Raw genomic sequence first — 25,795 nt, 5'->3', positions numbered from 1 at the left:
TACGAAGCTGAAAGTGGCGGAGGTGGGTTTAAAGTTTTCTATACTGCAGTATTCTAGAACTATCCGATTGCTAATCGTGAGGTAGATATGAGGTTCCATTCCCGAGTCAGGCAAAGTACGGTAGGACTTTTCTTGCTTATGTTAGAATATTTCTCAATAGTAGCCCGGAGATAGGTAGCGTGCGTGGTAGGTGGATTTCATTCACCTCTGCCTACACGCTTGCCTTTGCCTGCAAGAAATCTACACCTTTCTTATGTAGTAACTAGTAGTTATTTCATAACAAAACTATCAAATTTTCCTTTTAATGTGCTATATAATAACTAATGATGTGCAACTAATACAACACTCACGATTCTCCCTTCACTATGGTAGAGTTTCAATAGTCTATGGTACACCTTATGAAATTATTCAGCAATAGAATATCGGGTGTCTATTTTGCAATGAAAGTACACTAAATATTTATGTAGATTGTTGCTAGCGGCGATTTCATACACATATAAAGAAATTATAGAGAGATAGAGTCAATTTTGAAGGCAAAAGATGGTGAAAAATATTCAATATCATACAAGCTTTAGAACTTTTTAGCACAATTTGATATATTAAATATTAAGAAAAACATCTTTTTATTTCTATATTAGATTTATTCAACTTATCCCAATCTTACAAAACTTATATTCCTCGTTGAAACGTTGTTTGTTTTTACTTCCTGAAATATTACTCTATACTAATGTCCTTCACCAATATTTCCATACTAACAACATTTTTGCCGTTTCATAAAGAGTAGCTGTTTTAACTAGTAGTCAAATTCAGTACCCAATAGGCATTTGTCATAATTCTTGACAGTGTCACGTGACAGTTATACTCTCGAGACTGAAGTGTCAAGATAAATGATTCTACATAATCATCGATGTATAGGCAATATTTTCCATTACGTATTCTTACTGTGTATTGTGTAAATATGATATAGTAAGAGTTCTGATTCATCATGCTATTTCTTTAGTTATAATTCACGATAATTCCTATAACTGTCTCGTACAGGGAACCGGGACAACTGTGCCTAAATAATATTTGCTTCAGTAAATAATTCATAAAAAAATAGCTGACTTACCCCCGGTTTCTGAGTACCTACATTTAGCGGTAGTTTATCTATTCAATAGCGTTTAAGTTCATATAAAAAACGCTATTGAATAGATAAACTATCGCTAAATGTATAAGAAACCGGGCATTAAAGTTGTAACTCTTTTAAGCTTTCATCGCCTTGTAACCTACGTATGGCCCGGTCTTGAATGATTACTACGAAAAGTTTTAGGAAAATTGGTAATTTAGCCATAAAATTGGGTAGGTAGGGTTAAGTACTTTTAACCTCATTTTGATCAGGTCATCTAAGATCACCTAGTGCCCTGTACTGATGATCTAATTAATGTTTTTGTTTATAATTATAATTTCAATCGATTGATTGGAAGATTAGATTTTGATTGGGGATAGTCGTTGATACTATCGAATTACTCATTTTTAAAGACAAAATATGATATTATTATGATTATTCTTTATTCAGAACTCTCTCGGATTTTATGAGTATAACAAAAGTGCTTGTTAGTTCCTTGTAGTTTTACATTATATATCTCATAGTACAGTAAAAAGTATAGAAATGTATAGCACGGTACAAAATTATTCTTAGCACTAAATTAATCTCTAATCTACAAAATTATACTATTTGTCCTTCAAAATGCAGACTGTTTTAACCATTAACACAGTTTTTTTTTCTCCGGACTTTGTTTCCATAACATCGTTTGACGTTATGACAACTCGTAAATAGACGTGACGCGAGTGAATCCGCGGTACAAATATAGTTTGTCTAGACATTAGACACAAATAGTTCAGGCGTCTGACCGTCCGTGACTAACGAAAGTGCATTATTGTTTATAGTATTATTAGAATTTGTAAGATCTTTAATATCTATTTATTAAATTCATTATTCACCCACTGGTAGGTACTTCAAAAGCAGAAGTGTAAACATACATTTGTTGTCACATTTTTAAAAGTTTTTCACCCAACGAAAATTTAATTGACATTTTCATTCAGAAAACTGGGAATGAAAAAATGGCAATGGATATACTAACTCGTAACTGTACAGGTTTCGGTAAGGAAGGTGGAAAAGGCTTTAGTAAGATACTGTTTAGCACACTCCAGTTAGATCGGGCATTCCTATTACTTTCAGCATCCTTTAAAAAGCTGTCGACACCTGCAATATTAATTTCATTCCCAACTCTTCGTTTATGGTAGTCTTTACACTAGTAAGTTAATACAATCCTATTACACTTTATCAATATAAAATTAAAGTTATATTCTCTCTCCTGCTTTAACACATCTCGAATAAAAGAGACGTAACATATAAGTAGTCACTATTAATAGATTACACTTGCATCTAAAAGATAAAATCAAAGCTCAGTCATCAGCGCTTGTTGGATAAACGATGCATGAAGATTGTTCTCAGTTAACAAGTCGAGTACTAGGTGATAATGTATGGTTAATGCTCGCTTCTGAGTTGATGGGAGGGTAGATTAATGCTTCTGATTTGAGTCTAGTGTCTGTCTAGCAAAGAACTGAACGGCTTTTATGAGTAGGAGTTTCTTAAGTATGAAACTTTCGCGTTGCAATACGTAGTCTCCGGGTAACTACAGATTTGGGATTCAATCTGAAATAGATGCTAACAATAAATAATTGCAGGATAAAATTTAGGAATACGCATAACTTTAAAATTTTCGCGTTATATGATTATTATTTTATAATACGATACATGTATTAACGAGAATGTCTATGGTGATCGAATATGCAATGATAATGTGTTGGCTAGTTGAATAAAAAGCCTATAATAATAAAAAATATTACTGGTAATACGGACGATTTGTAACTAAAGCTTATTTTATCTGCTGTAAACCAAACAATCCTGGAGTGGTATAGAGTAATTAATGAGTTCCAATGTAAATTGTTTGATTTACGATAACGTTGTTGCACGTATAGCACAGTGCATATATGTTTACATATTATGTACATCGTGACTCCACCTTGTCTGTCGTGATAACTAATTGATTTGGTTGCTAAGTCAACCTTTACTTGGAGTCACTTGGAGAAGAAACCTAGAGCTACAATATAAAGAAAAATAGTAGCATAAAAAAATAACATTTTGTGGAATTCAATCAAAGTTCGTTCTTTACCCTTTTAACTAGTTTCTGTCTCATAATACGACTAACAGGCGAATGCTACCGACAAATGGAATATCCTGAAATAAAAATAGCATAAGAAAATTCTCTCGGGGCAGCGTAATTCACAATCGATAAATCTATCGCGAGGTTTATAATGTCAGTGTTTAAAAGTTAGGTTGGTAAACCTATCTAAATATAAATTATTTAAATCGTAGTATACTTGATCTTTGTTGATATAACTTTGTGACTTTGTGTCAGTCTTGGGTCGCGTCGACTTTGACACTTTGACAGCCGTTACCGGCAGTTTGACATTTCAAAAGACAGTTTGACCGCCACTGTCTGAAACTCAAGTCGGGTAGGATTCCTTAGTATAAGTTATAAAAGTATTTTTCCCGTTCTTTAGAGCTCTTATACCAGTCAGTATGAGATGATGCGTTAATTACAATAGTAACATAAAATTTTAATTATGAACTCTAGTAAATTAATCGACTAGGTAGACATGTGTGAAGACAGTTTAACCATAATGACCTCTTTAAAAACGTGTGTGCGTCTACCGCCTATTGAAAATTTTGTATCTCTACATTTGTCAGTTTCAATTTATGCTACAGTTCTAGCCACTCAAAGCAGTTACCATTCCAAACATAGCTCAGTCTAATTAGCGGCACTAGGAAACTGAAGTCAATACTATAAATACATAAAGCAATGATCTAATTCTAACACAAGGCAAGACTTCCGCGTTGACCAGCTTGACGCCTACATGCAATAAACCTTATTCAGTTCGCTGCCTTTTACTTGAATTGTGTTATTTACTTCAATGTTCAATGACAAATTGGGACCTTTATTAAATTGCAAACGCAAAAGTATATTGTCTAATTGACTTTTACGCTACTAGTTTTATAAAGAATTTATTTATACTAATTCACGCGTGGAAAAATGTTGCATTTGAAAGAATATGAATGTCTGCTAGAATTTATTTGTTTATCTAGAATGTTAGTTTATTGATAGATCTTTAAGAACTTTAATCTTAAACTAGCAAAACAAACGAAATGTATCTTGATCCATCGTTTCCTTTCATTCAGTCTAAAGTTGAACTATATCCCAAGTTTCGAATCAGTCTATAAATACATGACCATAATAATCCGGGATCGTTGATGCGCCGGCAGTTTGCTCCGCGCCGCGACGCGAGACGGCGCCGATGCCGCGACGTCATCCGTGTTTCCGAACGATACATATTACGTCAATAGTGACAGTTATGACAGATGTCAAAATTTGCGCGCGAATATAAATCAAAAAGTTATTACGATTGACTTGATTTGGTATAGCTTTGTTGTATCTATGTGCTGTGGTGTTTTGATAATGTACCAACATTTAAATGACGATTTATAAATATTAGTTTAAAGCTACAAAATTTGTTTTAGACATTCTACAATGCACATAATGTAGTGTTTAGATTTACAATAATTTACCTTACATTAAAGAAATTGAAAAAAAATCTGTAAAGTACTAACTACTAAATCTAAATACCTACCTTACTAATAGGATTAAATATTAAACCTTACTCATAGCGCGTGTCAATATTATCTCGTATTAGTTTGAAAATCAATTATCAATTAGTTTATCTTTGGCATAGCAAAAATATCTAAGCAAATACCTCTGTACGATAACATGGGCATTTTTTTACCATGACTCATGGAGCAATTATGATTGACAATTAAATACTTATCATTAAAATTTCGCTAATAGCTGTTTGTCTGTTGTTTATTACAATTATAATTAACATAATTAAGTACTTTATTCAAAGAATATCATTAAATATATTGGTCATTACTAACGTAGTCTAGTTACTCTATTGATTAAAGTTCTGGCTGTCTATATACTATTCATATTATCGGTAAAACCTCTTACTAAATGAATCTGACTATACAGTCATGTAGTGCAGCACGTACTCTACATACTTATCTCAAAAACACTTCAATTCATAAACAATAATTGATGACTCCTCCCGGTAATAGAGTTGCGCAACCTTCCAAATACTCATATTCAATGCACTCGAGTCATGACTTCATGAGTCATACTCGATCTCCCCAGACAAAGTGTCGATACTCGACGTAAGACACCTGTGACGTCATAACACACTCACCACAGATACTACGACCCACACATCGCGTTTTCAGTGGAAAAAAGACCCAGTATCAGACTAATATACAGTCACTTAAGTCTTTTTACAATTGAAGGTGAGACATATCGTCATTCAAAAAGTATCGTTATCAACATTTTGGCAACTGTTATTGTGCGGCTGTACATTCATATATTGCAGTTCTCCTGCCCCCGATCCGGTTAAATTGGGAGTAATTTGTTTAATCATACGCATTTCCCGGTGAAATTTTATTTAGTTTCGACCCGCCGTCGGATCCATGTGTGTTATGGGTGCACTATGTCGTTTCCAAGCCAAATATGTAATAGGTGAGTTTTTACTATTACAATTTAGTTTTAAATAAAATTTAATAATATACTAACAGTTTTACATTCATCAATTATAGAATAATATCATCGTTTTTTTATGAGCGGTTTAAAGTAAAACAAAACTTAAAAAAAGTCACAACTCAACCTAAGCTTCTCTTTAGTTAACTAAACAAATAAATAACTAACGGTCTTTATTTAATGCTCCCAGCTTAGTGTGTGGTCTTAAACTTACAATAAAGTTTAATATATTATCTGTTTACATTCACAGCAAGAGGCTGTGTCTGTTTCAGAACGGATAGTAATTAAATTGTAAATGAATGGCCCATTGGAATCGCACGCGATAGGCAAAGGAAGAAAGCTCATTCAGGCCTAAGTGTTATTATAGTATTTTAATTGCTTAGTTTATTAATGAATGAATTAACAGTTCAGTGGCGCGATTCTCTACAGCATTCGACTATAGACAACCGGCTAGCTTTTGATAAATTTGTGTATGAAAATTTGATCAGCGCCGCTAGCGGGCGCCGAAAGAACTATTTTTATAGTACATTTTAAATGTCAAATTTGCGATGCTCGAAGCTACCGACTTTAGAGAATCACGCTATTGTTTTGGAATTAATTGCAAACGGTATTTTAAGTACTCTTTAGTTTCTTTCAATAATTTTCAATTGAAGAAAATGTAAGTTTGAAGTATTTTTCCTATATGTACATTTGATGACTAATACGTCTCAAAAGTTATCGTATGATTCTAAAGTATGTGACTCAGTTACTTTCCACTTTGTTTCATTAGGTATAAGATAAATATTAATGAAGTACAAATAATTATACTTGTAGTCATAATTTTCAGGGGTTTATTGAGGGTGCTGAAAATTTAAAAAAATATAGAGTCACTAGTATATAGATTTAGTTAGAACTATAAATAGATTCATTTGAGAGAGCTAAACTAACATCCTGTGTGTTCCGGATCAGTGGTACAGAAATAACCCACTTTGCTCTATGGTTATAACGAGAAACTTATGTTTTTGACAGCTCGTAAGCTGGACAGTAATCGTGTTTATCGTACAGTACTTTTAGTATAGAAAAAATACTGTATACAATTTCTTTATCTCAATGAAAATAGAGTGCATAAAAAAGAGTTTCCGAATTTTGAGTGGATATTTTCATCCTCAAAGGCATTGAAATTTGAAATCTGAGTTGACAGGTTTTCAATAAACTATCTGTGCAAATTCAAAATGACTCCCAGAAAACTATCTTCCATTTAAATTCAGTGTTACTGCAAATTAATTCTAACTAAACATTTTCGTGTACCAATCAAATAACTGAACTTGAATCAAAACAAACTGTGCTCTGGAAATATCAGGGAGCAGTTAAGTCGCGTATAAATCCGTCAGTTAAAAGTTATTGGATCGCGAACGAGTGCTGCACTCTATCCGCGGTAGCGCCAGATCTGTTTACACAAACAACCATGTTTCAAATGTACTAAATGATACAAAAAGCGTTTGGTTAAAGGAGTGAATACATTGAGTCTTTAGTTTTTAACTAGCGCGATACATTTTTATGTGGTATATTTTGTCCTGGTTATTTCACAAAAATTGTGTTTTCAAAACACGCAGACCGCTCCTAATTCACTTTTCATACAGGCAAAATCGAGAGAGATTAGATTTTTAAATAGTTAAAAGTTTATTCCAAAAGTTGCAAGTATCTCTGCTTTCGGTGCTGAAAACTTTTTATACAAATACGGTCAATAACAATCTTTGTCTTTCGTCTCTAACCGAATTAGCACTGAACGATTATTATGAACTGAAATAGTCAAACACTAACTAAAGCTAATGAATATATCTTGGATCTTTAAAACATTTTACACAAAACTGGCTTTACTTTTTCAAAATATCAAGTGTATAATAAACCTAAAGGCGTTAACCGCTGACTCAGGACAGACGGACTATATTTGGCATCACTCGCGTGAAATGTAAGCATCCTGTCGCAAACGCATTCGTTAGCGACCCCTCGACATTTGTACCATCACTTGTTCAATGGCCAGTGAAATCGGTAAAACGTGTTGATGACTTTATTTAAAAGCTTTGAGGTTTTGTCCTTTTTGTTGGAACTGTAGCCCTTTTTGTATGGTTTAATAAGTTCGTTCCCTTTTACGGCTAACCCGTGAAGCTTTTTCAAGAAAATGTTTTTATTACGTCTCAAGTTAGCTACATTTTTAGCAATATTAAGTAAAATGCAATTCGGTCATCGATTCAATCATCGACCGATGCAATTCAAGCGATGATTAATCGTCCGGTAAACGAATAAGGGATCCATAGCCTTTAGTTTTTAACCGCGATTAAGACCATTGCATTGCAATATTATGTACAAGTCCCAATAGTTTAATTTGGCTACCGGCAGTTAAATCTATTTGCAACAATTGCTGTTTTTTTCGTAAATTAAAATATCGACATACATCTAAATTTTCGACAAAAAACAACATCAATTTCCTTATCTCCTACCTAATTTATTTTATAGCTTTTATTGTTTACGCTTCTTAAATCGTGCACAGACAATGCGATTGAATGCTTCCTCTTTTTTTGATATAGTAACACTGTAATCGCAGATCACGGTGTTGCCATTACAATTTAAGCGATAAGTACACCATGTGCGTGCAAATAAGTTCTTTGACCTTCAATTTAAGTCGATTGACCTTGTATCAAAGTTCGTCTTTGAAAAAGTACAGTCCTCCACATAAATTTAACAGTACGATGTTTTCCGGTCCACGATTTTTATTATACCATAATCTGACCTTACGATTTGATTGTGCTACGGTGTTTTAAATCATGGATGCTTAATCTTTAAAGCCAGCTAATTCATCAGCTTTAACTGTTTCAATTTCTCGTTTTACAATGTCCTATTGTTCTGTCGTTTAAGTTCACACACGACGCAAATACAAAGACATCAATGCCAGTTAATTAATTTTGCATTTACGACAAAAAGATACATGTTTACCGTTTTTCTTACTACAGTCAAGTCTTTTTCGGAATTTAACTCTAGAATCTACTACATTCCTACTTTAATCATCATCTTCAATCCCAGTTATTTTCTACTCACTGGACAAGCATCAGCCTTCACCCGCTTGCCCCAATTGTCCCCTGCCACTAGCGTTCAGGACTTTCCAACAAAGCTAACTTAGCCATCATAACATTTTTTGTTATTCCATTACTGCTGGGCAAGGACTGGCTTCTCCCAAACGAGTTAGGAGTTCGGCCTTAAGTCCACCACGCTGGCCACGTGCGGGTTGGGGACTTTGCATGCCCTCAATAAATGTATTAAACTTTAATATTGTTAAGACTTTTGTCCATAACATACTATTATTGTAGTTGATTGTACGTACGTCAGTGAACATTTTGTATCGACTTTATGCTTCATGATTTAAGTATAAACAAAAAAACCGCGGAAGATTTCTGTTTGAACAAAAACTTGTGAGTTGATTGCAAATTGTTTCTGCAGATACACTTACGTGTGTGTTTTTTGGGCCATGTTTTGCGTGTTGTTGTACTGCGAAAAATACAAATTTACGAATAAGATTAACTTTGGGGAGATCTTACTCAGTAGTTATATTATTAAGTAGAATCTTAGTTTCTGCTGATGGATTTTTGCTGTAAGATGGACAAGAGGTTTAAAGTTTTTGAAGGCTTATTTCGTTATTATCATTTACAAAGCAGCTTTTTATATTCCTTTAAGATTATTACTTTAGGAAAGTTTCTATGCTGCGGTGGAATTGCAATCATAAAAACCTCGAACACAAATAATTGTATCGAAATATAGAGATGTTTTATCACGCAACATTGGAGTTGAAATAACCACTTCATGCACCCTATGTAGTCACACAATCATATATTGAAAAACCCATTAGTCTTTCGTACATCACATACCGTCATCCGTACTTTTATGATTAATCTAATCATCCTCTTTTCTTTGTCCTAACAGAAGGCGAATTGGAAACAGAATGGCTTCAGGCAGCGGGCCTCGGTTCGCTGGCGGCGCCGTTCCAAGCCGGCCTGGAAGTCACCGAGGCCCAGCTGGGTGAGGCCGTGAGGCCACTGCCGAGGGAACAGGCTGCGGCCGTCCGCCGCAGGGTCAGGAGACTCAACAGGACTGTGAGGAGGAAACGAGCGGCTTCCAGAGCAAGGAAGCCTGATATAAGGGATGTTTTTAGGGATTTGGAGGTAAGTTATCATTTCTTTATTGAAAAGAACGAATCAGCATAAGGAAGAACTTTAAATGAGCCTAAAATCCAATGTTATAAGCAACTTTTTTGATAAAATTTCGCGTGATAGTAAAATTGTTGAAAATATTTAGCGTGGTAAAGTATTGTAGAAAGCAAATATAGCAGTCATAGAATCTTTAAACACGTTATTATTAAAATTTACGCGTCATAAAATGTATGTAGGAGCTTACTGAAAATTGGGTACTCCAAATTACGCATAATTTTGCTAATCATTGTGAAATTCGGTGTCAGTTCGTATTTTCGCGGTTTTGCCAAAAGACAATGCAGTTTATTATTAGAGAATGATAAGTTTTCACTGTTACCCTCGAGTTTCTCGTCTGGGAAAGTCCTGTAAAAACTGGGATTTTAGCAATTAGGTTTGAAAAATATTTTTAAAATCAAACGCTCATAAAAAATACCGCGCGTTTTGAACTTTATCATTTGGCATCCTGAAGGAGGCAAAGGCACACTGTCGTTCAGCCAACTACGTTTCTATTTAGTAATGTCGGTGAGTTTTATATCTTACTAACAGCAGAAAAATAATATAATTTCTCAATTAGGTACATAAATATACTTACATACGTATGATATTAAGATGAATCTCTAGTTTTAAGACTAGCCAGTTACTAGTTAGTAAACTATCAATAAGATATTCAACCTTGATACACTACTTATAGATGTTTACCCGTTTACTGCTATCTTCTATCTAATCTATTTCCGCATTTTGTTATCAAAATATAACACCTAAACAACTGTTCCTCTTCATCTCAGTTTATAATTTATAACACGACTATTGCTACCATATTTAACGTTAATTAAAATTAATGGCGATTACCACAGACTATTGTGGTGTCAGAATCACGAAACTATAAATCATAGACAATTAACGCATTGCACTATTAGTTCGAATTGCTGTTAATAGATGGCGTTACGATGACGTAGGGTAAAGAACATTAATAACTGAATGTACTCTTGTTAATTATGTTTGATTGTTTGATTATTAATTGCAATATCACTGATAGGATTATCAATTAAGATATTTGCTTGTACGAGTATGTGTTGCGTTCTTATCAGTCGTGTGCAATTGACTATATTTAGATTAGTGAACAACTTTCTTATTTAGGTTATTACTTGATAAAATATTAATAGTTATCTGAAGGAAAATAAAGAAATCAATTGTAGTTAATAACGGCACTCTACTGAATTACTGTAGAAGTTCTCTTAAGTTGAATTTGCTTTTTTCAGTGTTACGAGTAAAATAACACTAGGTACTATTTATTGCCCCAGAGCTTTTTGAAAATCATTATTCCGCGATCTTTATGTACAAAACGTACACAACACATTCATATGCACTTATCTACCCATCAATAACAAAATGGTTACGAAGTTAACTAATGCAAAATCCAAACAGTTTACAAAAAAATATTGACTAATCCCAAATAAATACACCTACATCAAATCGAGAGAACAACATCTGTGAAGAGGTAAACTGAACCAAAACTGATGATTCAGATTTAAAACAAAAAATAAACTGTTTAGTGCTGCAGTTCTAAGAATATGAATCAGTTCAAGAATATTGACTTGATCACAAAAGACGATCTTCTTAGAGGAAACTGTAATGGTCGCTTTGTTCAGATGCGTTTTGATAAACATCTTCCGTGGTATTATTCTAGTAAAGATATACGACGAGATTTTCAGATGAAATGACAAACAAACAAATCTCACTTGTATCTATGCTTTCGTATCAAGTATTTGACATACAAACACAGTGAAATAAAATAAAGAATTCCTTCAAAATACGCTAGACGCACTGACAATTTTTTGGATTTATAAAATCCGTACTCTGATTGGTACCGATAGAAAATAGCCCTGATCTGATGAATTCTGTAATATTGTTTGTATTCAAAAGAAAGTATAGGACCACATTTGAAATATTATCTCAGATTACCAATTAAATAGCTAGTCTAAAGCGTAATATAAATCACGCCTTTGACATTTCTGACAAATAGCTTCAGCAAATCGTGCCTACGATGCATAATTTGAACAAAATCATGTGCACTGTCTTTTGTTTTGAAATACGTTGCCGCAACACCCATACACAATTATTATTAGTAACAGTTGGCAACCGTATACTGAAAGGTGTCAATAATAATTTACTCTCTTAAAACACGAACATTTTTCGTTCCTTTGTTATCCTACACAATTTATTACCTACGAAAGCCTATAAAGTATTACCTAATGTAAAACTAACACAAGTAGGCGTTCACTTACGACATAAACTAGAGAGTTTGTGACCTAAGTGATAATAAATGATTTCTATTTAATAGCACACCCACTAACCAAATGAGTCAGCTGATCGAAGAATAGACAATTTATATAAAGTACTGCTGGTCCATATACTAAACACATTTGTAATAACTCTAGTAATCTCATTCTGAGGCTGTTTATTGATGGAAGATTGTAGAATGAATGAACAATTTAAAAAGATTGAAAATTAATCTCTTGGAAAATCTGATCCAGTGGCCTAGACAATCGTAACGCGTCTATGTAAAGTAACGGTTACGTGACGCAGTGGTTACCGTGGTTACCGTGGTTGCCATGCGTTGGCGCCATGGGTTCGATTCCCTTATGAAGTTTGTCCGATCCATAAATAATTAATTGTTAGGAGTCTAGTTGTACTTTTTGTCTGTAGTTTGTATGTTTGTAAAAGTTCCCGCGACACACGACGTTGTTCTTCAGAATATTGCATATTTGTGACTGAAAATATATATCCAAAAATCTTTATTTTTCATGGATCTATTGATAGTAAAACTACTAAGAATCTTATTACAGAACCCATTACCATATTCCATATTTGGATACTGTATCTCACAGATTTTTATGTTACTTCGAATGTGAAGAAGCAGTTGCAATTCAAAACTAACCTGTTACTTTGTATTGTATACAAATAGAGTTGTTCTAACATACTTTTAACCTAATGGTTAAAGCCACAATACTTTCTAGGCCTATATTCTGATCACTTGTGGTCATTTCAAGTCAGTTGTGGTCACCACTGTCGATTGTCTCTCTAGTTTCACGCGCAGTAGGTTAATCGGCGTCTTAAACTGATCGACTGTGGTGGTTTGTGGTGACAGGTGGTCGTCTTCGATTAATGAAGTCATGTGTGGTTGATATGTCGTGTTATGAATACGTTGAAGGTAATTAGGTGACGGAATGAGTGTGGTTGATGAATGATGTGCGTGCGATTGTAATGTGACGTGCGTTCTTCGACTATTCTCATATAAAAAAACATATTAAAATATTCTTATTTTTTTATTTATTTAAGAATAGCCAGTAGCGCTCACCGGTCGGTAAACGATCTGTGGGTTAAGCAAACCTTGGCGCGGTCATTCCATAGATGGGTGACCGCATAGTGGTATTTGAACTGGGCGTCTCCGTTCTTCGGAGGGCACGTTAAAAGTCGGTCCCGGTTGTTGACTCCTAAGATAACAGTCGTTAAGCCAGTTCAAAGGCCTTGGGGCGGCTTGAACAACTTTGACACTAGGTTGACCACTAACCATACGACAAACAAACAATTTATTTAAGTCCTTTGCCAGAAGGAATAGGGGAGAGTAGATAATAAAGAATGCGATAGACGGTCGTTTTGATAGTTTACTTTCGTACCAGTGTTCAGTAGATACTTGGGTAAAATGTTGTCGAAAATATTGTAAGTAATTCACAAGTAACAAGTCATTCCAATTGCAAATAACGAAATATTTATGTTGTTAGTTGTATGAGTATAAAGCAATGTGCTAAAACCCCAATTCTGACTTTACCAGCCTACAAAACCCTGTCCATTGATTGTGTAATTGGAAACAAACAACAACAGTTATTTAAATCTCTCTGCGGGTATCCCAACAATTTCTCAACGTCTTAGTAATCGTCGCTGAGAAAAAATCGTTACCGTTTTTTTCGCGTGCCGAAATTTCTAAGGAAAAATTTTAGATGATATTTGCTCCATTGAATCACGCATTTTAAAACATGCAATTACTGAGAAACTATCCAGTTTAACACAAGTTAATTACTTATGTGTAGGGTGAATAAACCGATACTAAACCAAGGCATTTATAATAATGATTCTCTTGTGAAAAAAAATTAAATCTTGATGATTAAGTTAAATATAAGTACATAGTTGTTTTTTGTTAAAGATCGAAGTTTTGACGTTGCTTGTTTAGTGTAAAATTTTGAATAGCACAGTCAGGAATTTAGAGAACTTTTTGTAAGTAAAAATAAATAACATTTACATTCTTGTTGATAGTATGAATTCGTTTATAATTTGGATGCGACTACGAATATAATTGGAACCTTTCCAAAACACATTCAGTTCTGAATGAATTTTCTCAATGGACGTAGTCTATGTCTGAAACATTGTAGTAACGTCAGTAAACATGACAGCATGATTATGTAGATTAAGAAAATTAATATCGACTTCGTAGTTTACACGTAGTGATCTACTAATTGATTGAAAGATCGTACTAGAAATTCAAGACAATTTGTAAATATTTGAAAACATTACTACTACATATTTTTACATGTTATATTCTGATGAAATAACTAACTAGCACATGCGGCACTTAACAATTATTATAATGCGGAATTTTGGATACTTGTTACTCCATCGCCCCATAACAGCTAAAGGAATTTATATTGTTTGGTATACAGATAGTTTATAACTTATTTTTTGTACTAACGTAATCATTTCACATGGACGTAGTTACTTATAATATTGCTATATAAAATACGAACCAAATCGCATCATCGCATCGCATCACAATAGGACTAAGAACTAAATTCACTAACTATCAATTGCATTCAAAACATTTTAAAATAACTACAAATTTCTGGTAACAGCGCCGTGGACTAATGACGTACATTTGAAATATGTTCTCATTTGTCCAGCAAGTATTAGGGACAGATAACTACGGTCATTAGATAAGCATGCAATTAACTGTCAACCTGTTTAGTTGTTACCGTCACTTGTTAACGTGAACGCTTGTTTTTGGGGACTAAATTGGGCCTTTCTTTTAAATCGTGTGTTAAAATATAGTGTTTTAAAAGATTTTGGATTGGATTAACAACTGCTGTGATAATTGACAAAAAAGGAGTCAACTTTTTGCAAAAGCAAAGATGTTATAAGTTTGTAGAAGTTTAAGTATTGTGAAGTGCTTGGAGCAAATTAGTTCAAAGTTGTGACTAATAGTTATTTGGAATTCAGTGTGTGAAAGTTACGTCTTGGTTCAAGGATACGGAAAGATTCGATCTGTGGATGAATTCTTATGGAGATAATTTAAATGGAGCAGAACATACAAAAGAAATGAAAATTGTAAGTGAAATGTTCGGATACCAGGCTCAAGTAATGAGCCATAGAATTCGCTACCAAAAACTCATTTCGTTTTCAATTTAATAATAACAAAAGTGGGTTAACCTTAAATCCGCGAACATGTCGCGAATTCTCATCAACAGTCGCTCAGTAAGAACAATCAACTGTGACAATCGCGATTAAAAACTTCCTCAAAAGCGAAAGTGAACAAGAACGTGTGAAAATAATAAAATATACTTCAAAAAAATTACATCAAACTGATATTTTATTGAAAAAATTACGTAAAAATTATAATCTAGTGTAATAATTAGCCAAGCGGTGTTTAGTACTAAGTGCGGACGCGTTGCGTTGTATCCGACGGTTTCCAAACACTTGCATGAGCCCAGTGTGTGTCGGATTTTAGTGCCTTAAGTACAGTTTTATGTGAACAATGATTTGTGACACGGTACGACTTAAAGTGTGCGAGAAAGTCGTTAATTGCAAAGGATTGGCGTTCGTGAAGACTTATATTGATGCTCTGGTAAATATGTTATTGTGATAACTTCTTGTTTCGAAGTGTTTAAGCTAACTTTCTAACTTTAAGGTTAAATAGTAGGTTCGGAAATCGGCTTATAAATGCGACTGCATTGCACTGTTAAATGGATACATATAAAAACATAATCAATCCTATACTATCTTACTAATATTATAAATGTAAAAGTTAGTGAGGATGAATAAAAAATACTGAACGGATATTCATGAAATTTGATGCACATATAGTTTATAATCTAGATTATGACAACGGATACTTTTACGCCGGGGAATCTATTCACGCGGACGAAATAGCGGGCAGAAGCTATTCCCCAATAATATGCAACAATAAAGTGATATATTACTCAACTATTCTACAAAGTACCGTGACTGTAATTGTCAACGCTTTTTATTTGTTTTGACAGACTAGACGATCATCATAACAAGATAACTTTCTTTAAATCTGTCATACGACAGACGGACTTTGATTAATAATTTCGATAAGAGGGTATAATTTAACTGATAATATAAATCCATAATAAGTACACAAGAATCGCTCATCATTGCCTGCATCCAAAAATGTACTTTGGACAGTTCTTTATATTTTTGGTCATTATAAAGCTGTGTCTACGGTAAAGATGCCGAGCACGAGACAAGCATAGTGTAGACTGACTTAAGAGCATCGAACGAGCGCGTTTTAAGAACAAATTTGTGCTCGGCGGTAAACGCAGCCTTACTTTCAAATAATACACCTTTTGGACTTCTCCCTATTATTTATAGATACAAGTTCTTATAAGTAAGTCTGCCAAAAGTTGTTTGTTTCCCATCTGCATCAATCAGAACGACAGGTAATACGGTTTACGTGAGATTAGGGTGAGATAAACAAGTGTTTTCTGCACCAAACAAGATTAAAGCATCATGCGGTCCAGCTTAACATTCCCCACTGATAAATGTGACAGTAGCTAGTAGATTAGATTACAAGAGAATTAGATTTTGTTTATTCTGATGTAATATTATAATGCGAATGTCAAACAATTTGAATAATGGATTCCGTTTCTATACACTTTACTTATGGCTTACCAAGTTCGAATTTTTTTTCGAAAGCTTAGCTGTGGGACAGTTATATGTTTGATTTATTCATTACTAACAGCGCACGCAACTTCGTCCGCGTGGACTTTAGTTTTCAATTTTTCATATAAAAGTTATTCCCCCTTCTTACCATTTCGAATAAATCCTCTCTTAGTGGTCCTCTACTCTTCCTAAGGAATTTTCATACCAAGTTTCAACTTTTTACGCTCAGTTGTTTCGGCTGTGCATTGTCCATCAATCAGTCAGTCAGTCACGCAGTAACGGAAGAGTTTTATAAATAAGTATTGATTTATGAACAGTAAAGAAAACGTACTTAGTGAGGAAATTTTGCATTCCTAAGAGATTTCTAAAATTGGTCTTGAAATAACAAAAAATCCTCAACCTAGCCAACGTGGAATAATAATGGGTTCAGTACCTCGATTCTCTACCACAATCGACTACCGACAACCGGCTAGCTATCGAAATTTTGACATTTAGAATGTGCTGCCAAAATATTTCCTACGACAACCGTCAGAGGCGCTGATCAGATTTTTATACAATAATTCTCGATGACAGGTCGGTTGTCGGTAGTCGATAGTAGTAGAGAATCGAGCTATTTATATCATAAGTATTGTCCACGTGTAAAAAGATATAGAAGGATTGATAAAAGTAAGTTAAGGGAATAAAATAATTCTTTATGAGGTGAACGAACCAATGAACTAACATTTGTACAGCATATCTTTAAGTAAATATTTCATATCGATATAAAACGGCTATGTCCAAATACTTTTGCGTAACATTAAATAGTAGTAATTGTAATATATTTTTTATCAATTATTTAATATTATGTCTCTATCACAGTTTATTTCGTTCGTATTTTCTAGAAAACTGTTCAAGGTGATTTCTTTTACGCAGTTTAGATCGCAATCACTTTAAGAATATTGTCAACAGATATTAAAATTGATTGAATTAAAACTAATGCGCAGTATTTTTGCAGACAATAAATATTTGCATAGATAAGTTTTATAAGTGTTTGGAACAAACATAGTAAAATACCGATCTAAATATAATAAAATACAACTCTCTCGCCGTGTCAGTCTGTCTGTTCGCGATAACTCAAAATCTACGGAACGGATCTTCAATCTTCATGCGGTTTTCACCAATAGATGGCGTGGCTGAGAAAAATCTTACAGCAATTGTTAACGTTAACTCGGGTGAAGCCGTGACGGGGCGCAAGTTATTATAAACTAGCTGACCCGCGCAACTTCGCTTGCGTCACATTAGAGAGAATAACGTGATGATATATAGCATATAGCCTTCCTCGATAAATGGGCTATCTAAAACTGAAAGAATTTTTCAAATCGGACCAGTAGATCCTGAGATTAGCGCGTTCAAACAAACAAACAAACTCTTCAGCTTTATAATGTTAGTATAGAAGTATTAAGTTAATTATAAATTAATTTTAACTTTCGAAGCATTAAGAATATCTAACATTATGCAACAGAAAGCGGGAATACCATAATGATACCGGGAACATTACGCTCCGGGCTTTTCACTCAGGATTTCCTTACTGAATATTGCAATAACAGTTTTTCCAATTGAGAATCCAATTGCATAAGTAAGGACCTACGCCATTACTGAAATAAGTGAAGCAGTAATAAACTATTTCATCCCTTGTGTCATAGACCAATTTATGAATGCACTTTTATCATTTAGAGTTCAATAAAATCAATTAGGTTTTACTCAAAATAACAACTTAACTACCATGTTTTTTTACTAAGATACAAGCTATTTCCTAAAGACTTATATATTCAAACTGTCATTTTTATATGAGCTTAAGCGTTATTGACTAGATAAACTACCGCTAAATGTACCTCAGAAACCAGGGGTTAGACTTACTATCCAATAGTCTCGATCAAATAAAGTGCAGGAAACATTTATTGTTTTCTTTTTATCGTGGCCAAGGTAACACTGGCAGCCTAATGACTTAAACTTATACGTTTAGTTGTCTATGATCCGTCTATCACGCACGATCTTTACGATTTGTTAATTATAGCTCTATCTTATCCGTGGTTTCATCGCGCGACTAGATTCTTTTTTGTATTCAGTCTTGATTGGATTATCCCGAATCATTTTGATATCTGATAGGGCCTGTTGATCAAAGAAAATTTAAAAATTCTAACATTTTAACCTTTTCTAACTTTAAGACTTTGGATACCATACTAATTACTGTCACTTCGATAATAATCGACAGTGGCATACGTAACCTCTTTTTTTTTTAATTTCAAGCAACAAGCCTTATAAAACTACTATAAGGCTTATAAAAATACTTACTACAAATTATGCAAAACTAATATTCGTGAGGACTTCCATCCCTACATACTCTCTCTACATCATCCCTACATGCATCAACTCGCTGCATTCCACGCTTCTTTTAACCAAAACCTGGTGCACAGTCATAGCTTAACACCACAATAAGCTATAAACTCCATCAAAGATAATATCTAAAGCATTTCAAACAACTGATTCATATTCCTGCCGTCTCTAATATGATATTGTTATTCCATTGTCCGTTTGTTTGTCTCACAACGGTTAGTTCCGAGTAAATACATGCTTAGATTAACAGATGCTATTTGTACCTTCAGGTATTTCAGGTCGTTGACCTTTTGGACTCTTCCTAGCTTGAACTGCAGGTGAAAATAATAGATGAGGCCAAGCAGGTTGTGTTATAGTATAGGATATTATTTTGATCATAATATATTTACGACAATTATGAAAGTCTAATGTTTTGAGTCTTAACAGTTACCTTTAAGTGACAGGGGAAGTGTAGATTTTTAACCCACTCTTCAGTACTTACCTCCCCTAACCCTGGAAACCACACTTACCAACAGTTTCTGGGGTACATTTAGCAGTAGTTTATCTATTCAATAGCGTTTAAACTCATAAACATGACAGTTTGAATAAACTACCGGTAAATGTACCTCAGGAACCGGGGATTTAGACAGTCGATGCCTAGATTTACAGTTAGTTTCATCAATACTGGTGTTACTAGCTTCAAATTCTAGCTTAATTGCTGTTTCCTAAAACCTTACTCAACAAAAAATGCAAAAACCATCGCAATTTTTAATACCAATCTATTAATCTAAGCCCAACATCCTGAAACACAAATCAACCTTAATTAAATGCGATTAGCCATCACCAGTCCCCCCGGATGACGGAAGTGGCCCTTTATAGTCATGTGTGTCAGTACGAGTACGAGTTAAACCTGCCTTTGTGGAACGTCAATAAATTATTGAGAAGGAAATACGCTTGAGTTGCCTTTAAGGCTTGTTATTGCTGTTGCAAAATGATTGATTTGAAGGTTATTTGTTGGGAGAATCTTTAGGAAATTGTGTACGCTGAAAACATTGAGTGGTATGAAATTTAGGTGGCTTAGTTGCTCACAAAGTTCACCTGTATTGTGAGCATGATTTTCGCATAAGTCGCTAATATTGATATCGCTAGTTTGACATTTAAAATGTATTGTAAAAATAATTCCTACGGGACCCGTTAGAGGTGCTAATTGAGTAGTTTACAATAAAACTTCTAGTTTAACTATAGCACATTATGGTATCGATTAAAAAAAGTCCCCTTTGAAGTCTTGAGTCTATCAGGTGTACTTATTATAAATTTAATATCGTGCAAATACTCTTATATTTCAAAACTATGTATCAGAGTAGAGATTTTCGATGCTAATGAACATAAATTAAGCAAAATCAGCTGAATTATTCATTCGCAAAATTGAATGTTATTATCAAAATCTGTTAGGAATGTGTTTTAAAAGTAATCACGTTAAAACATCAATGGATTTAAAATGTTACATAAAAATATTAGTTTCGTAACAGTTATCATTATTAAGGAATCACAATGAAAATTCTTTTAAAAGAGCGACTCATTAATCTATTAGCTTTCTCTAATTACGTAACAGTGTGTGAGGGAGACAACAACATAACGCTAAGTTTCTCTTTTAAAAGTACGTTTTAAGTTTTTAAAGTTTAGGCAAAGGAAATGATGTATTGTGCCTGGGAACCGTTCCTTGCGACATTGTGTGACACAGATTAAAAACTGCTTTGTTAGTTGACATTTACATAATAAGATGGGAATGAGATAAATACAACCTAGTTTTGAGATGTAAGACAAATACAAGTACTTTGATACTATCTTGTTATGAATAATAAAAAGTATGTTGACGTCTACTTCAAAGGTTTGATGTAAACAATGCCTCAGATTCACTTAGATACTGCTGGAAACTGATTCAGCCGGTCTGTGTATTCAGTTCGTACGTTTGATATAGTAAGTATGGCTAATCTTATTATCACTTATCCTTACAAGCCATAAACCTAACGCCACAAAAATAAAGCGCTTAACACTCGTCAGGGTTCAATAATATCTATCGTGAAATTTAAATGAAACTATTATAATAATAATGGAAACGAATATAAAACAAAAAACTCAACCATACAAAAAAAAAATGTTGGATATTTATTCCTGGCAAGTTGCTCTTATCCTAACTAATTAGAATTCAAAACCAACGTTCTATTTTTAAAAATAATTTTCTTATACTTAATGAGGTGTACAAGAAATTATGACATAAATCAAATTGATTACCAGCCTAAAAAACAGCGGCAGTGAAAATTATCGTAAAAAGAGCGTAAACCAATAACTCTTTAATGAATAGCGATTGTAGTAACTGGAAGTAATTGATAGACAATCGAGTTTTCGCACAGTTCATCTCTGTTGTCGTGTCTACAAAGTATACAACAAGAAGGTACAAAACGGTGCAAAAAGTACTTGACTATGTTTGAATTTTCTTTTTATTAGGCTGTGTCACATGTCATGTTTGTTTGCTTTGGCGTCGTCAACATTTTTTTATTAATTTATTGATGAAGATTTTATGTGCTTTATAATTCTGGAAATAAATAAATAAATAGGTACCTCACAAGAGAGTGACGTTAATCAATCAGCTAATAGTTATTTCAATGACTCTACCGTTTGCCTATACTCACCAAAAACGTGCGTTTTTAAAGTTCCTATATCCTATATACCTAGTACTTATTTATCTATTTGGTTACATTTTTACGTAGTTATGTTGTTTAAGACTAAGGTGCCTACAACTATTACCGCATAAGTAAGTTTAATTTAAAAATACTAATTGGCAAAAAAGCTTCGGCAGTAAATCGCAAGATTCGTTTCAATTTAACACGCTATGTCACAGACAATTAGCCTAGGTTTTTCTCACCGTAGTAGTAATATAACCACTTTCCAATTGTTATTAAATCAATTTGTTTTTAACATCTGTAACTAAATGAAAACAAAACTTTAGGTACTTGTTTTTTTGATTAAAACTCTCACTTTTTACAACCTAGAATAAAGGTGCACTGCGTCTCATTGCGTGTGATTTTCTATCGAAATACTTCAATCCACAAACATTACAAGCCATGCACAATGCAGAGATTCTCCTTTGTGTATATTTCAACTGAATGCGGGATTTACGAACAAAAACTGAATTAAAGAAACTAACATAAACCTATTTTGTCAAACTTCTGTTTAACATGACCTATTAAACAACACAGCTTTGTATAGTTTGCATTACACACTCGTTTTACTCTCATAGTAAACATTTTCCCAAAACAATAACTATTAAAAGTATTGAGACATAGTATGGCCGGAGCTTAATGTTCTATGTTCTCACAGTACCGGCTCCACAGGTTAGATGCCACGTGCTTTCTACACGGTATAGGTATACAAGTTTAGCTTCCGCTGTTTGATAAATACGAGAGCGATGATTATTGGCAATTGTTTATGATTTATTTATTGTTACAGTAAAAAAGATTGCCATTAGTTTGAGATGATAGTAAAATGTAGCTTTAGGTACAAGACATTTTCAACTTATTTACTGAATAGCTTTCATCCGTTATTACATCCGTAGGTAGTTATTATCCAACGCGCAAGATTCTTTTGCCAAACTAAAGTTTCTGCTGTTCCGAGTTTCGGCTCTTTCGAAATGTTCTTTCTTTATTTACAAGTTTTTAAGGTCCTCTTGACGCATTCTGGTAGTTGATAATTCAAAATGTTTAACCGTTTATGAAGAAATTAAAACCGTTTCGACTTTTATCCTAAAATAGATAGATGAATGGTTGTTCTAAATTAACAACGGAAATGTCCCAGTCTCGGATGCTCATCGTTTGTCGCTCGCGTTCTTTTTATGTTGCAGCAATGACAAATCGAGCCATTTGATAAGATTTACAGCCGTATGCATTTCTGGACTTTTCTGGATTCGTGCGACTATAGGAAAAAAGAAAACAAATGCTACTGTTTTAAATTTAATTAATCTATTTGTTACGAAACTTCTAGTTAGGAACGTTACGCGATTAATTTAGAACGGTTGCCTTGCTAAAAAGCTACCTAATAAAAACCCGTCTAAGTTCTTTAAGATACCATTGTGAACTGAGTACCTAGTCGTTTTATGGAATTCTGTCATTCAATTTTAACGTTAATTTTGTATTGTTACAGAACTCAAGTGGTAGTGAACCGCGGTCGCGCAGCGCGACTCCCGACTCATTGGATTCTCTGCCCAGCGGTGGCTCCGGCAGCCCGCCGGCCGAATGGGCCGATGCTGCTACCCCGCCGGACTTCGTGTGAGTATAAACAAATTATTCGTACAAATAAGTAGAAAATACTAGATTAAGTGATTTCCATTAATTGAATGAACTGATGAACGAAAATAATAGAATAGGTAGGTACTTTTCTTGACAGAAATGCTTATTGAAATAAAAACGTTATTCTTTATTATTTTATACGATTACCTTCAAACGGAAAAAATATGATAGAAAGGAAAGTTCTTGACATTCGTCCATTTGAGGTTGTAAAAAGAGAGATGTAACTCATAATATCGCATCAGGACAGCTATAGTACAATCATATTAATCGCGTAATTTCCCCCGCAGCGACAGCTTCCCCCCGGCGGGCGGGCACCTGGCGCTGGCCCGCACGCCGTCGGCGCCGGCCGCCCGGCGCGCGCGCCTGTCGCCGCCGCACAGCCCGCACTCGCCGCCGCTGCCCATGCACGAGCTGTTCAAGCCCAACGATCTGCACTGGGCCGATATTGCGACCAACACTGGTAAATACCCACCATCGCTTAACATTTTACTTTACTCCACTTTTAGCGTATACATTTTCTCTATTTGTAAAAAATGAAATCATCAAAAATTCATTCTGTTTCTAGTTAGTCCAGAGCATTGGAGTTGCATTTATTTGTCCTGCGTATTTAACTTGCTAAATTCCGGTGGAAAATCGCCAGATTAATGTGAAGCAATTTGATTTAACCAATGATTATTTTTATTTGCAGAGGGAATCGAACTCCTAGGTTACCAAAGATACGGCACAGTTCAGGGACCAAGGATAGGAAAAGAACGAATCAATGGATCCATACTCAAAGACAACGATCCATTCATGTAAGTACCCACCATTAAAAATTTAAGTTACCTACCCACCCATTTCATTACAGAAGACTTAATTTCACAACGTCAACATTTTGTGCTTTTTAAATAAGTATATAGATTACCTACTATGCTTGATTACTTACCTATTTCTTTTATGAAATTAAGTGGTAAGTTCTGAATGCTAATAGTTATTTTCATTTGCAGTAATAACAAGCACGCTCCGGTGTCTCGCGCCAAGAGCGCGGCGTCAGCGCAGCAGCCACTCAGCTTCGAACACAAGTTCAATCTCGACAGACAGATGATGGATCATGAGGAGGTACGAAACAAATCAATCCTTTCACAGCTTTAAGACTAAAAACCCCTCAATGTTGGTTTTAGAAGTAGGTAACTATTATGACCAAACAGCCATTTATAAATCTCAAAAAGGTTAGGTACGCCATTAATGAAAAAGAATGCTATCTTACTATGCATTTTAAGTAGGTATAGGAATTTGATTAGAGCTCAATTTAACTCGTTCACTGACTTTATGGTAAAGGTTTTGGTATTTATTTTACGTGTTTTTTCTCAAGGAGTGGCCAGAAGAAGAAAGTTCAGTAGACATCGAGAGCATCGGCGAGCCGCAGCTGAAGCGCCTGCCGCCTCTGTTGTGGCTGGAGCTGACGGCGCTCTTCGACAGATACTCGCTGCCCTTCCAGAAGAGGAAACCTCCCAAGAAGAAAAGGAAAGAAGGTGAGGATTGCTAAGCACTTTAGAGTACGTTATCATTTATGAAAGGGAATGTGTTTCAAATCTGACCATAGCAGACAAAGAGTTATTTAAAACCTAACTACAGCTGATTTAATGTTAATTATAATCTACTATAGCCCTTGATAAGTAAATCTGAACAAAGCTTTTCCGGTAGAACAGTGCCAATAAATTTAAACGCAGATCTTGCATTATTTCACCAATTTAGAAACCTAAAATTTACAGTTCTCCACCATCCAATCACAAACTTGTATCAACGGGTGTGAAATTGAAAGGTTTTTATATGTTTTTTCACCTAGTATCGTCATATTAATATCTGTTGTAATGTGTGCAGAGGGCTCAGTATTCGGCGTGTCGCTGGAGACGCTGGTGCGCAAGGACATGATCCTGTGGGAGGAGACGTGGAGCTGCGCGCCCAGCGTCGTGCGGGCGCTCGCCGCCGCGCTGCAGCAGCGGACCAGCGACGAGGGGCTGCTGCGGGTCGCCGGGAACAAGCAGAAGGTACCTACCTAATGATTTAGCTTGTTTCTTCTTCGATTATACTATTGTAGTGATAGCAGGTGCCACTGAACGTAAGATTTGTAGATTTAAGTTTTTTGGTTATGCCCGGAATTGCCATTTATAATGTTGGTCCCATGTAACTATAGATAAGCCTTTTCCCCAAATAGGTACCGGGAATGTAACTAGCTCGGGTTATTAAAAAGAACAGTTTTGGATCT

At 34.6% G+C, this 25,795-nt stretch overlaps 1 protein-coding gene across 5 annotated transcripts in view; it reads left to right on the top strand.

Moving 5' to 3' along the window:
- Positions 1-25,795, top strand: part of LOC142987199 (rho GTPase-activating protein conundrum-like) — a 117,254-nt gene that overhangs the window by 88,760 nt on the left and 2,699 nt on the right. For all 5 annotated transcript variants that reach the window (XM_076135798.1, XM_076135807.1, XM_076135816.1 and 2 more), the window contains 7 exons: positions 9,636-9,874; positions 23,405-23,529; positions 23,838-24,010; positions 24,239-24,344; positions 24,537-24,648; positions 24,902-25,061; positions 25,411-25,577. In XM_076135798.1, coding sequence (XP_075991913.1) covers positions 9,636-9,874; positions 23,405-23,529; positions 23,838-24,010; positions 24,239-24,344; positions 24,537-24,648; positions 24,902-25,061; positions 25,411-25,577 — 1,082 coding nt within the window. The remainder of the gene's footprint in view (positions 1-9,635; positions 9,875-23,404; positions 23,530-23,837; positions 24,011-24,238; positions 24,345-24,536; positions 24,649-24,901; positions 25,062-25,410; positions 25,578-25,795) is intronic.

The sequence above is a fragment of the Anticarsia gemmatalis genome, chromosome 1 (assembly GCF_050436995.1).
Source record: "Anticarsia gemmatalis isolate Benzon Research Colony breed Stoneville strain chromosome 1, ilAntGemm2 primary, whole genome shotgun sequence".
NCBI lineage: Eukaryota > Metazoa > Arthropoda > Insecta > Lepidoptera > Erebidae > Anticarsia > Anticarsia gemmatalis.
This window is presented reverse-complemented; position numbering and strand designations above follow the sequence as displayed.